This window comes from Battus philenor, unplaced genomic scaffold (genome assembly GCF_028537555.1).
Source record: "Battus philenor isolate CCGP_79_NKW_IND1 unplaced genomic scaffold, ilBatPhil1.0.hap1 SCAF_21, whole genome shotgun sequence".
NCBI classification, from domain to species: Eukaryota; Metazoa; Arthropoda; class Insecta; order Lepidoptera; family Papilionidae; genus Battus; species Battus philenor.
In genome coordinates, this window is record NW_027181684.1 from 9406533 (window position 1) to 9419954 (window position 13422).

Consider the following 13422-nt stretch of genomic DNA (forward strand, 5'->3'; position numbering starts at 1 on the left):
GCATTAAAGGCGGTCTAACCTTTGTTCATATTTTTTTTCCAATTACATGTAATTTCGTTTTTTGTCCTGCTTGTATACAATAAAGAGTAAATAAATTAATTAATAGTTAATCATCAAGTAACAACCCGGTGTATTTTAAATTTACATAGTGAACTATGTGCATTTTCTTTTTTTCTTTTGTATTATCTGTAAAAGCAGGTTATTATAAGACGTCATGATATTAAACAACCAAGTAACTGAAATACAAAACACTAAGTATTATCACGTTACCCGTCCCACTATAATATAGGATGGGCATGTGTTTAGGAAAATAATCGTTTTAAGATTAAAGGGAAGCGCAGCGTAGCTGGGTGCAACCGCTTACCACTATTCCTTTGTGAAATATTCTAGAAGACGTGTGTCTAGAAATGGATTACCTACGGATGAAAAAGACCTAAGTCACATTTTTAATAACATATGTAATACGTAAAGAAGCGGCCTAAGTTAAGCCCTTGGGTGTTACTAAATTACTGTAAATTCAAAGGCAACCGTCACTAATAAGTGGCAAATGCATTTTGCTACAAAGAAAGTTCTCTTAGAATCGTCGTCCCTTTCTTTCTTAAAGTAAGTGTTCTGTCATTAGAATATCAAAAGCAAACGAGCGAAGTTAGTAGAGCTAAACGAACTACTCTGATTTAATCGACATTATAAGTAACGAGTTGGTCTTTACAACTTGAGAGTTATGGTTTTCCTTTAATAAACTTCGGATTTATTATCCGTAAACATTTCACTGCGTGCTATTAAGATAAATTTTATTGAGTAATATTTAACTTTAACTTACTAAGCTCAAAAATTGAAAAATAAATGCAATGTTAGTGGTCAGCTTTTGGCACATAATTTGCAATAGATTTATTGGACCGAGCCTTTTTCCAGAGAGAGGTCTAGCTATGTATTAGAAAGCCTATAAAGTTTCCCAAAAATGTAAAGAGATTCACAATTAATTCTTTATTAAAAATTCTGGTATGTTAAACATTATCTTGGGACGAACATCGATAAAATTTCTTTTCAAGTAAAACAATGTGGTTTGAAAAAAATATGTTTGCTCTATGTAGTGTACATTAACATGCAAAATGAACGATACGCCCGCGCTGTGAAGATTTTGGAATACAAAATTGTTGACAACACCGCATTTTGTTGTTGCCCACCTAATTATATATTGTACGTTATATATGGCATATCATGGCACGTTTTTATACACGAACCTTGAGTATAAAAACTGGCTAGAGCTATCTCAAATCTGAAGTCTTTGATATTTATGTATTACTGTTTAGTAGCATGTATAAACAACGCTATGGTATCTAACTAAATAAGAAAAAAGTAACGTGTACTTTGTAACAATTCAGGAAAAAATGGAAAGATTTTATTTAATTAAAAAACATTATTCATTAATTCTGGTATGAAAACGTAACGGTCAAAATTAATCTAATATTTCGCCTACGAATAAAACTATAAAAGAATTTTACTTAATACTAAAATAACTTGGCATTACGTCTTCGAAGTCTTTATGTTCCTAATTCAATTAACGAATAAGTAGGTTTTTTGTTTCCGTTTCCACGGACGTAATTAAAGATGGCGACGATAAGATTTGCGTGCGCGCTCATATCGAGTGCCGTTGAAAGGACCAGTCAAATCGTGTGTGAGGATTAGGGGGTTACTACTCCCCCAATAAAACCGGATGGGGCTTCTACTAAATCACACATACAGTACACAAAAATACCGTTGCGCAAAAGAAGTAAATTAATTTCGGATTTTAATTCTTGAAATAGTCTTATTACGTAACAATTTACATAAATAAAGGTCACGATTTCATTTGAATTAAACTTATTCTTAAAATACATTTTTAGTTCTGTGTGAAATCATGGTAATAATAAATTTAAATATCAGATCAGCCTCAAGCCCTTCAGTTGCGAACGTGGGAATACTGAATGTTGATAAAGTGTGATCGATTCGGTCGTTCCCCGAGCAATAAGTCTTAGCCGCCTTTATTATTCGGTGAGAACTTTGATTAAACTCTGATTAATTGTGACGTTATGCTTCTGTGACATTTTGTTATAAATTTTCGTTTTGAATCCTTCATTAAGCCCGAGTTATTATTATTTCAATATCTGTTTTGTATTAAAAATCTTTTTTTAATGTAGAATGATGTCCGTTGATTAAAAAGATTCGGAAATAATTTTATAATGCTACAAATAAAAATTGCGGATTGGGTGTTTTATTTCATTACGCTAGTTCTTATCGTAACATAAATTTTTAGTATCTATAGAAATTTCAATATACTTTTAACTAATTACGTCACGAAAAATACGGAAGTGTAAAACACGCACACATCTTATGATGTGAGTGACTGTGTGTTTGAAACTCATTTAAATTTAAAAGTGTTAATTTAAACTTTTTTCTTCATAATTTTACAAGTTGTACTTATAATTTCTAACATTTAAAAGGTATAAGGAATGGATCCATCTATAACCTTTTATTTTTTTCTAGATTGGCTCACTCAAAGGCTACTACTTGCTGTCCCATCACGGTATACACAAGAGATCCACGGAGCCTAGCCACGAGCATCATAGAAAGTTAAATGATGAACCTGAGGTAATATTTCTATTTCTTTGAAATCCCTCTTTCATAGCGACACCAGTTGCCTATTGCCAGCTTACTTCACATTCTTAAAATTTGTTGTCCAATGTTTAATTTTTAAATTATTATATTAAATTATATTTATGTAAAATCATTAAGACGGTATAACAATTTAAATGTATTTTTTTAAATACGTAGAAATTTAAAACAGTACAACATACGGATTGGTGTTTAAGTACATTAATAAAATTAAAGTGAAGGGCTTCTACAAGTATTCAATACATCATAAAACTAAGTCATTTATATTAAAAACTATGTAAAGTACAGTAAAATAAATCAAAAAGCACTGCTTCCAGCCGGGAAAAGCTTAAGTTCACAATAAATGTCCTAAGACTAAAAATATGATAATAATGACGACGATGAAATTAAAAAGATCTATGGACATATGCTTAAAGAATACAAAAGAACAGATTTTAATATTTAGATAAACATACGTATATGTGAGAGTCAAAAAGGAAACAAATAAATAAAAACGTCGAAAGCTTTTTATTCGCTGCAAGCTAGCTATTTTTCCCTCGGACGTCTGTCGCTCTCCAACAACTGTGAAATTGCGCCGTCCGAATGCTGTACGCGAGACGACTTGTTTAGAATAAAGGATATAAAGAATTGCATGTTCTCCAATGTACAGAAGTTTCTTGAGTTCTTTGTAAGTGACTGCAAATTGTCTTTACAAAGTGAGCTGCGATTTTCAAATATTGCATGCACATCTGTGTAGATGCCAGCAAATAAAACATGATCGCCTTTCGTTTGGATTTAATTGACGAATCATTTTTGGCAGTATTTTCCTATTTATTGTCTGTGAATGCCATTGGAATGTAAATGCAAGTTTTTGTTTATGTTACTCAAATGTATAACTATTGGGCATATATTGTTATTATTACAATAATTATATTGTTACATTTAATATTCTCCAAAACAAAGTTACATTTGTTTTACTAGGTACGGTGGTTTCAACAACAGCGCGAGCGACGAAGAGTAAAGCGAGATTACACGCAGAGGGAAAGCGCCTTATGGTCACAGCTTAGTCGCCGAATGCCTTCTCATAGGACAAGACACCGGGCTCTGAATCCATCACCTTTTTTCCCCGATCCACTTTATAAGGAGCAATGGTATTTAGTAAGTGTTCCGTTAAGACAATTATACCGATTTAAAATTATACATGTTAATAATTTGAAATCTATTTGGTATGTATATTGTAGTGTATAAAACGAAGTTTTTAATTCAACTCTTTCAGAACGGTGGAGCCAAAGATGGCCTCGACATGAACGTAGCAACGGCATGGCAAAAAGGATACACTGGAAAAGGTGTTGTGGTCTCTATACTTGATGATGGCATTCAAACGAATCATCCAGACCTTGCACAGAACTACGTAAGCACAAACCAAAAGTGTTATTATATATTTTAATAAAATAAACTCATTAATGGAATTGAATCCAAACATTAATTTGTAGGATCCCAGCGCATCGACGGATATTAATGGAAACGATGATGATCCAATGCCTCAGGACAATGGCGACAATAAACATGGTACAAGATGTGCAGGCGAGGTGGCTGCAGTAGCATATAATCAGTACTGCGGTGTTGGTATAGCGTATAACGCCAGTATAGGTGGAGTACGAATGTTGGATGGAGTGGTAAACGATGCAGTTGAAGCGAGGGCTTTGGGTTTGAATCCCGATCACATCGATATATACAGCGCTTCATGGGGCCCGGAGGATGATGGCAAGACTGTTGATGGTCCCGGTCCATTAGCTCGAAGGTAATATTTTAAAGAAATATCCTTAAAGCTTATAGTTATCCTGTTATCTCTAAAATTTATAATCGGAAAATTATATTCCAGAGCATTTATTTACGGTGTCACTAGCGGTCGTCGAGGAAAAGGCAGTATTTTTGTTTGGGCTTCAGGAAATGGAGGAAGACATACAGATTCTTGCAATTGTGATGGTTATACTAATAGTATATTTACGTTGTCCATCTCAAGCGCTACCCAAGGTGGCTATAAACCTTGGTACCTCGAAGAATGTTCGTCTACTCTTGCTACCACATACAGTTCAGGAACTCCGGGACATGACAAAAGTGTAGCCACTGTGGACATGGACGGTCGTCTTAGACCTGATCATATATGTACCGTTGAACACACCGGCACATCAGCGTCTGCTCCTTTAGCGGCTGGAATTTGTGCATTAGCTTTAGAAGCAAATCCGGATTTGACCTGGAGAGACATGCAATATTTAGTTGTTCTTACGTCAAGACCACAGCCACTAGAAAAAGAAACCGGCTGGCTTGTTAATGGTGTTAAAAGAAAGATAAGTCACAAATTTGGCTATGGTTTGATGGATGCAACAGAAATGGTTAATTTAGCGGAACAATGGACATCGGTTCCGCCTCAACATATTTGTAAGTCTCAAGAGATCAATGAAGATAAGTCAATAGACTCTTCATATGGTTACACTTTGAGCGTTCATATGGATGTAAATGGATGCAGCGGAACTGTAAATGAAGTACGTTATTTAGAACACGTTCAATGTAAAATATCATTAAGATTTTTCCCTAGAGGAAACTTACGAATTCTTCTCACATCTCCAATGGGCACCACATCAACTCTGCTCTTTGAAAGACCACGTGATGTCGTAAGTTCGAATTTCGATGATTGGCCATTCTTAAGCGTTCACTTTTGGGGTGAACGCGCCGAAGGTAGATGGACATTGCACATAGTTAATGCCGGAAATAGGCATGTTAATCAGCCCGGTATACTAAAGAAGTGGCAGTTAATATTCTACGGTACAGCAGTTGATCCAGTGAGACCCAGAAACAAAAGACCTTCCGCGATTGCTCCGCCATTTGCATTCCCGACAGCCGCAGACGGCTACGATTCTGCCGGGGATTCTTTTTACAACACTGACGCGTTTGCTAATTACCAGAACTTTCCCAGTTTATTCGCAGCCGGTTCAGATCCGGAGAAAGCGATAGCCCAACTAGACGGACATAACGTCCCTTCTCCGCATGGGGAGAATGTCCTCGCCGATAGTAATGACAAGCGCGTCATGTACGAATGTGACCCCGAATGCGATACCCAAGGATGCTATGGAAAAGGACCCACCCAGTGTATATCGTGCAAGCACTATCGGCTTGATGACGCTTGTGTTTCTCGTTGCCCCCCACGTAGTTTTGCAAACCAAGGCGCAGTATGTTGGCCGTGCCATGAATCTTGTGAAACTTGCGTTGGTCCAGGACAAGACTCTTGCTTAACTTGCGCGCCCGCACATTTACTGGTTGCGGACTTAGCTGTGTGTCTTCAGCAATGTCCCGACGGCTATTGGGAGGACAGTGAGTCATCTGTTTGTCGGCCGTGCGCCTCACATTGTTCAACTTGTTCGGAAAAGGCTGATACTTGTACTTCTTGTGAACACCATTTAGTCCTCCATAATGGAACATGTTTGGCATCATGTCCGCCTTCATACTTTGAAACTGAAGACTACACCTGTGCTAAATGTCATTCTTCGTGTGATACTTGTGTGGGTCCTGGTGAAGCACAGTGTGTGACTTGTCACCCTGCAAGTTATTCACTTGAAGGGCGATGTGTTAATGCTTGTCCCAGCCGCTATTATGCTGACAAGAAAAGAAAAGAATGTATGAAGTAAGTATAACTTCTATTAAATTTAATTTTATTCTATTAATTTTATTCTTAGAAGGTACAAAATGTACAGCATTTAATTTTACAATTTTTTTACTTATTTTTTTAGGTGTTCTGTGGGCTGTTCGACGTGTATTAGCGCCTTCTGTTTAACATGCGACGCCAACTGGGAAATGAATAAAAAGAATAAATGTGTTCCAATTGGGGCCGAAAAATGTAGCGCAGGCGAATATTCCGATGGTATCGTCTGTAATCGATGTCACAGCGCGTGTGATTCCTGTTATGGAGATGATGATAGCAATTGTTTGACGTGTCCATCGCCAAATCTTTTGGAAAATAACAAGTAAGTTTTTTTATATATCTTTTGTAATACATAGTAACAAATTTTGGCAATGACACTTCGATGTAAAATTAATTTTCTTATAGATGCGTGTTAGAGTGCAGTCGTGGTTTTTATTCCGAAGCTGGTAGATGCACGCGTTGTATACACGGCTGTTCAGAATGTGTTTCGCGATTGAACTGCACTTCATGTACTGGTTCACTTCGGCTGCAGTCTGGAGCCTGTAGAACAGCTTGTGCTGATGGGTGAGGCTCCAATAATTTAATATTTGTTAAAACTTTGTATGTTTTCACATGCATGGTAAGCAATACATGCATTTATGGTAACATATATGTCATCCCTTATTAGGTATTACGCAGATAGAGGCACGTGTTCCAAGTGCTACTTGGCATGTCGAACCTGTATTGGACCGCGTCGCGACCAATGCGCCTCATGCCCTTCAGGATGGAGGCTTGCGGCTGGGGAGTGTCACCCAGAATGCCCACAAGGTAAATTACATTAAACTAATAGATGGATATACTAATGCAAACATAATTTCACTTACACTGGTTACAATCGACTAAAAGTTTTTGATATAGCTTATAAAATTTTAGTACCGTAAGACACGGGTACAGTTCCTTATATCTATTATTATGTGTCATATCCTATATCTATATATTGTCATAATCTCTTGAGTTTATAGAGTATTATTTTGACAAATCTTCTGTATTGGAACTTGTCTACATAACTATATTCAAATCACCAAGAACCTGTAATATGGGAAGTCTGGGTGTATATATTAGGTCTCTTAATTTATTAAGTATAATTTATTGTATATTTTCTTTAGGCTTCTACCAAAGCGAAGGCGGTTGTCGGCGTTGTCATCACTACTGTCGGGAATGCGACGGCTCTGGTCCGCTGCACTGCAAATCCTGTCCGCCCCGTTTCATGCTAGATGGCGGGCTTTGTATGGAGTGCCTCGGATCTCAGTACTACGAGACGAGCACTGGAATTTGTCGAGCCTGTGATAACACATGCCGCACTTGTTCCGGCCCCGGGAAGTTTAGTTGCACGGCTTGCTCGAGGCCATTGCGTCTCGACAGGTTTGTAAACACCATCAGTTTAATGATCCTGTAAAACGTAATAACTACTACCAATTAATACATTTTCAAATGTATTACTTCTAGCTTATCGTGTATTATATTTAATTGACAAATAAATATTTAAACATATTATGCTGTGCTACATCAAATATGACTATGTTAAAAACTAGAAGGTATTCGCCGTTACACAAAATGTTCGCACATTATAGCTTGTACTTCGAAAAGCTATCAGGCTAACACCATGGAGCTAACATGTATCTCGAAAACAATATAAATCTTACATTTTGAGTGTAACCTTTTGTTACATAAGAAAATTATTTACTTTAATATTTATTTATTTAAATTAAACTAGCGCAATGGTTCCACAGATTAAGTATTTTATATTAACTATACAATATTATGTTTGATAAATTAATAATCTATTACAAGACAAACGGTTTGTGTCGTTACGTGCTAATAAATTAAAACATAAACTATAGAGCTATTGAATTCGATATTCTTGTTATTATAAGTTCATTAATTTTTAATTTAAAGGTAAAATATTTGATGCAACTTAGATTTCAAAATGTGATATTTAAGTGTATGTATGTTGATATGAACAGATTAATTTTAACAACAATCAACAGGTAAGTGGTAAATATGAAGATAAGATTATACGTCATTGCTTTTCACAGATTGAACAACCAATGCGTTCCTTGTTGCTCGGAGCGAAGTCCCTCCGGTAATTCGTCCACCACTTCAGACTGCTGCCATTGTAACCCAGACAACGGTGAGCAATTAACATTTCTTTGAGTTTTCAAATGAGTGTTTCCAGTGATAGCTTACGTCACTCAAACGTGGTCTCTTACATCATACGAAAGGTCAGAGTCGCTTAATGAGCTATGAAGAGGGATCAGCTCGGGATCTCTAAAAAGATCGAAAGAAATGAGGATAGATTCTGCTCGTTTTTTTTAGAACATTTTCTGTTACAATCATAAAACCGTTCAGGATTTAAGTAAGATTAACAATACATGAGTTGTTAATATTCTAGAAGATCTGCCACAGTGTAGAACCTTTGCATATTAATGGCGATACAGTGGTTTCTTTTGTCTATTGTCACAGAGGAATAATTTATTTACATGTTGATAAGCTATGTTTTTACCATTGTGGTAGGTGAATGTATAAATTCATCGGTGGCCGGCAAACGTCGAATAGCGGAGTGGGGCGCCCTACAGACCGTGGAGAGTCAGCGCGTCGCGCCGAGCGTGTCGGCCGTCACGCTGACGGTGTGCGCAGCGGCCGCCGCCGTGTTCCTAGCGGTGTTGTTTGTGTTACAGGTACGCGGCGATTTTAACACGATCACTATCGAATTGTGCAAAAAATAATAAAAGGGGAACTGCAGTTTTGGTCCGTGTTACTAGTAAAGTTATAGTCAGTGCTGTAAACTTTCGAATTTTACAGTTATTATTGGTACGACTGATTTTGTTAAAAGTTAAATGTAAGCAGACGTTTACATTACACTTGTTCTCAAATTTTGAAACCAAAAAAAGTTATTATCTTATTTCTTATTACGTGGGCGCGATGCTAGAATTAAGCCGGTACTGTTATTTTGGAAACATGATGCTATGAAGCGTCGGCATTGTGTACGAATTATTATGAAATAGTAAACAATAATATGTTTTAGTAGCAGTGTACATCTGAGAGTACCCGAAGGGATCTGATGTTTAAATATTTAAATTATATTTTATACAAAATGTAGTGGTTATTTGGTACTTGCAAATAATTTAATTTAAGCAGTAATTCTGTTTAACTTTCTGCTTATTAATCCTGCTTAAGATGAGCATCATTTGTAAAATACGGCGTTAGGAAATAATTGCCTGTTTAGGAAGTAAAAAAAAAATTGGGTGTATTTAAAGCATTAGCGCATAAATATTTTGAGACGCTTAAATATCGTTTTATTTTGAGTACTGATGAGATTTACGAAACAAAACTTTATTGAGCTCTTAATAAATTATTTTGACGTTATTGAGTCACGTGTTAATAAAACAGTTTATTAATCGATTCACTATTCACTGGAACTTTATGAACAACTAGAACGTCCACTATGCAAACCGAATTCAAGATAAACTTTCCAAATATTTCAGATCTTTACAATCTCGACTAGATCCACTATTTAGCTTTAGTCTAAAAGTGCCAGGCCATTGTAAACTATTGTTTGCGTTCATTGTCGCCATCTGACACTCAACTGTGTTGACTCTGGCTTTGTGGAAACCAGCTTGATTAAGTGCTGTTTACTTTTAACTAATGAAGAAATGAAATTGGATTTCCTTTCTGCTTTATTTGTATTTGTCTCTTTTAAGTTTAAACAAGGAATCTTTACAAGATTAGCTTTGTGTTTGATTTAAAGTTTTATGAAATATTTTTTCTGATGTAATAACTAAGATAAACAAATTATCTAAAAGTACATTATAGTTTTACTATTATGCTGCGCTCGAAAAAATAGTAAAATTTGTTATTCTTTTTCGACAAGGTTGTTTTCTGTACATTTCTTTAATTTAATGATACATATGTATTAAATAAAAGAGATACAGTTTTACTGAAATCTAGGTAAAATTATAACATTTGTCTGATTTAAACAGTTCTTAATTTAAATTAACGAATCATTACTTTTGGATAATATCTTTGCTATCAAATAGTACATAAATAAATAAACGGTTTCTTTGTTTAAGTTCCAATAATAAACTTACCGGCTAAAGTAGTTATTATATTTGAAACGCTGCATGACGTTCCTAATAATGTAATTGAATTATGATTGTTCTGCTTTATTTACACGATTTTTTCATACTAATTAACGTCAAATTTAGGTGGGTATGGACAGTTAATTCAATTTACTCTGTGGTTTGTATGAAAAGAAAAATATTATTGTACTAATTTTTTTTAATTCTCTTTACATAAGAAACTACTAAGTGCTTTAACGAAAAAAAAATAGCTATGCTGACCAAGTAGCTTCCAAGTTTTAAATGTTTATTTACACTAGGAGCTGATATACATTAAAATTGTACAATTAAGCGTTATACGAATGCAAATTACCGATGCACTGATTTTTGTGTATAACATTTATAATATTTATGATATACAACAGCAAATAGGTAATAAATAAATACATATTACAAAACAAAGGATGAATAAGATCATTATTCATCTGTCTGGTGAACATGACACGTTTACACACATGCTTTATTTTAGAGCTTCGTCGCGATATACCAAAGATGTCGAAACATGTTGTGATCATTGTACGTTCTGCACATTCTATGAGAGAATGTTTCGCTCATTAAACTATTTATCGATTAATTTATATTTACATAGATTTATTTTTTGCAGGTGCGTCGTGCTCGCCGCCCAAAAACGACGACGCGCGGTATCATTTATTCACCGCTCGCTTGCAACGACGAGGGTGACGTTACAGTCCTAGCCACACAGACCACGTGCCCGGTGGTCGAACCGCCGAGCGAACACGAACACGAGCCATTGCTCGAACATTCCACATAACGCGCGCTGTGATCCTAGACTGTAAGTGACCGCCTTTGTTCACATTCAACTTTTTTTCATTCAATCTGGTGATACATAAAGCACAGTAAGTTGGTTTAACGTCCTTTGAATATTGACAGGATTCAGATACGAATCACCAGTTTGAATTTGACCAACGACGGTAATCACTTTATGATGTGTCGGATGTGAATTGAAACGGGACAATATCTCTTCGATCGCAAATAGTTGCGTGAAGAAGTGATTTTGGTAGTTTTAAGTTCAATGTTTAGTGATAATCGGTCGCAAATCGCAACCTAGGTATTCAATTTTGAACGAGGACCACTTTGTGAATCAAAATGATTTCGTCGCTTGTTTTTGTAAAATTTATTGTTGTATCCTTACATTGCGGGAGGTTTTGAAGATACTTGATTCTACCCAATTTTAACCAGAACATCTTGATTTACAAATATTTGTACTAATCAATTATTACAATCAAAAGATATATAATGCTGCTATCCACTTCAAGATGCACGCTGAGGATTATAGTGACCACTATAAAAAATGTGATTTTAAGCAATGAGCATTCAAACTTCCAAAAATATGATGACTGCTATTTTGGCTTAAAAAAGAGTTATACTATCTGGTTTTCGTTTGTAAAAGATTAGCATAATAATGCTACTTAATAATGATAAGTAGCGTCAAAAGTTACTTAGTTTTCGGAGATGCCATCTTCATTCTCAACGTGCAAAATTATTTTTCTTGTCGTAGTGCGGGAAATTTTCTCAGTTTGCTTTATCACATGTATATTTAACGACCTAGTTTCATCAGTCTCTTCATTTGCAATGTAAAAAATAAACTTATAACAATGCTACCTATGTACGTGCGTTGTGCAAATCCTAAATGTAATATAACAAAATAGATGTAAATTGTAAGTATATGAACAAAAAGTTCTTAGGGGGTCGGAATTTTGAACAGTTGTGATATGTTGGAAGTCACGTTTATATTCGTTGACTTGCACATCGTCCAGTCGGATGAATGATTTTATTTTCAATTAAATATTTTTAATTAAATAATAATAAAAAGGATTAAATTTCTTCTATAGTAAATGATAATAGCTCGTTTGTAATACTCCGATTTTTGTAATAAATCAATTGAACGTCATTAAATTTTAAATGATAATATTACCTCATATCTGTTCATTAGGTTAAACTAAAATCATTCTGTACCACTGTACCTAAACACGACCAATTACAGTCGTATGTTATTATTCTGTATTGATATTTTATTTTGATTAATAATAATGTCTCGCTTCCAAAAATGTCACAATTTGCTTTATATGACACGTCATACAAGAGATTAAAAATGCCTTCTCGTGATGTTTAACTTCTTCCGGAACTGTCACAATTGCATAATTCGATTTTACTTTAGTTAATCATAATATAGTATATAGGTCCACAAGTTACCATACGCAGAATTTGTACAATTAAATGACGATTTCAAAAGGCAGTAGAATATAATTTCGAATAGGCAAATATACGTTTTAGTTAATAATATTTTACGCATTCTCATTGTCTTTATTTTTAAGTAGAAAAGCTTTGTCATTTCATTATCAGCATTGGTTCTGTATGTCATTAGCGCCGCTGTAACTAAATCTAATTTTGTTTGTTTATTTAGAGAATTAACAACTATCGCTAAAAAATTAACAAACTTAACATTGTATGTTTTTTTTACAAAATATTTTTAACACGTTTACAAAATTATAAATATTTTTAGACGTTGCAAATGTCTAAGTGAAATTTAGATTATAACTATAAATTATTTTAAGCGTTTTATTTCTGTAGATATCCATTTGAAAGTAATTTCAATTGTTACCATGTACCATCACAAATGTATATAAAGATAGCTAGATTGTTGAATCGTTTATAAAGGAAATATATTGTCGATATCTATTTGCATCTCTTTAACTTTTTGAGCTAAAATTTTGTCAATTATCTAAATAATGGAAATAAGTCCGTAATTGTTCGCTTGATTTCTCTTCTCCAATTATTTTTGTACTTAGCATAGGGAAGCTTCGTTGACATCTGATTTGGTAAGTATTTCAGCTCTTCAGAGATTATACTGTGTTTTGAATGAATTTTAGCTTGCTACAAAATTTTAATTTATATTTATGCGATTTAGAATTATCT

The 13422-nt window shown here is 34.7% G+C and overlaps 1 protein-coding gene across 1 annotated transcript in view; it reads left to right on the forward strand.

The window, feature by feature from the left end:
• Window positions 1-12283, forward strand: part of LOC137923444 (furin-like protease 2) — a 300471-nt gene extending 288188 nt beyond the window's left edge. The window contains exons 3-14 of the mRNA XM_068766703.1: window positions 2524-2628; window positions 3613-3789; window positions 3908-4042; window positions 4125-4432; window positions 4514-6310; window positions 6417-6650; window positions 6734-6892; window positions 6996-7135; window positions 7474-7729; window positions 8404-8498; window positions 8882-9045; window positions 11090-12283. Of these exons, the coding sequence (XP_068622804.1) occupies window positions 2524-2628; window positions 3613-3789; window positions 3908-4042; window positions 4125-4432; window positions 4514-6310; window positions 6417-6650; window positions 6734-6892; window positions 6996-7135; window positions 7474-7729; window positions 8404-8498; window positions 8882-9045; window positions 11090-11257 (3738 nt within the window). The 3' untranslated portion in view covers window positions 11258-12283. The remainder of the gene's footprint in view (window positions 1-2523; window positions 2629-3612; window positions 3790-3907; window positions 4043-4124; window positions 4433-4513; window positions 6311-6416; window positions 6651-6733; window positions 6893-6995; window positions 7136-7473; window positions 7730-8403; window positions 8499-8881; window positions 9046-11089) is intronic.
• The last annotated feature ends 1139 nt before the right edge of the window (window positions 12284-13422 follow it).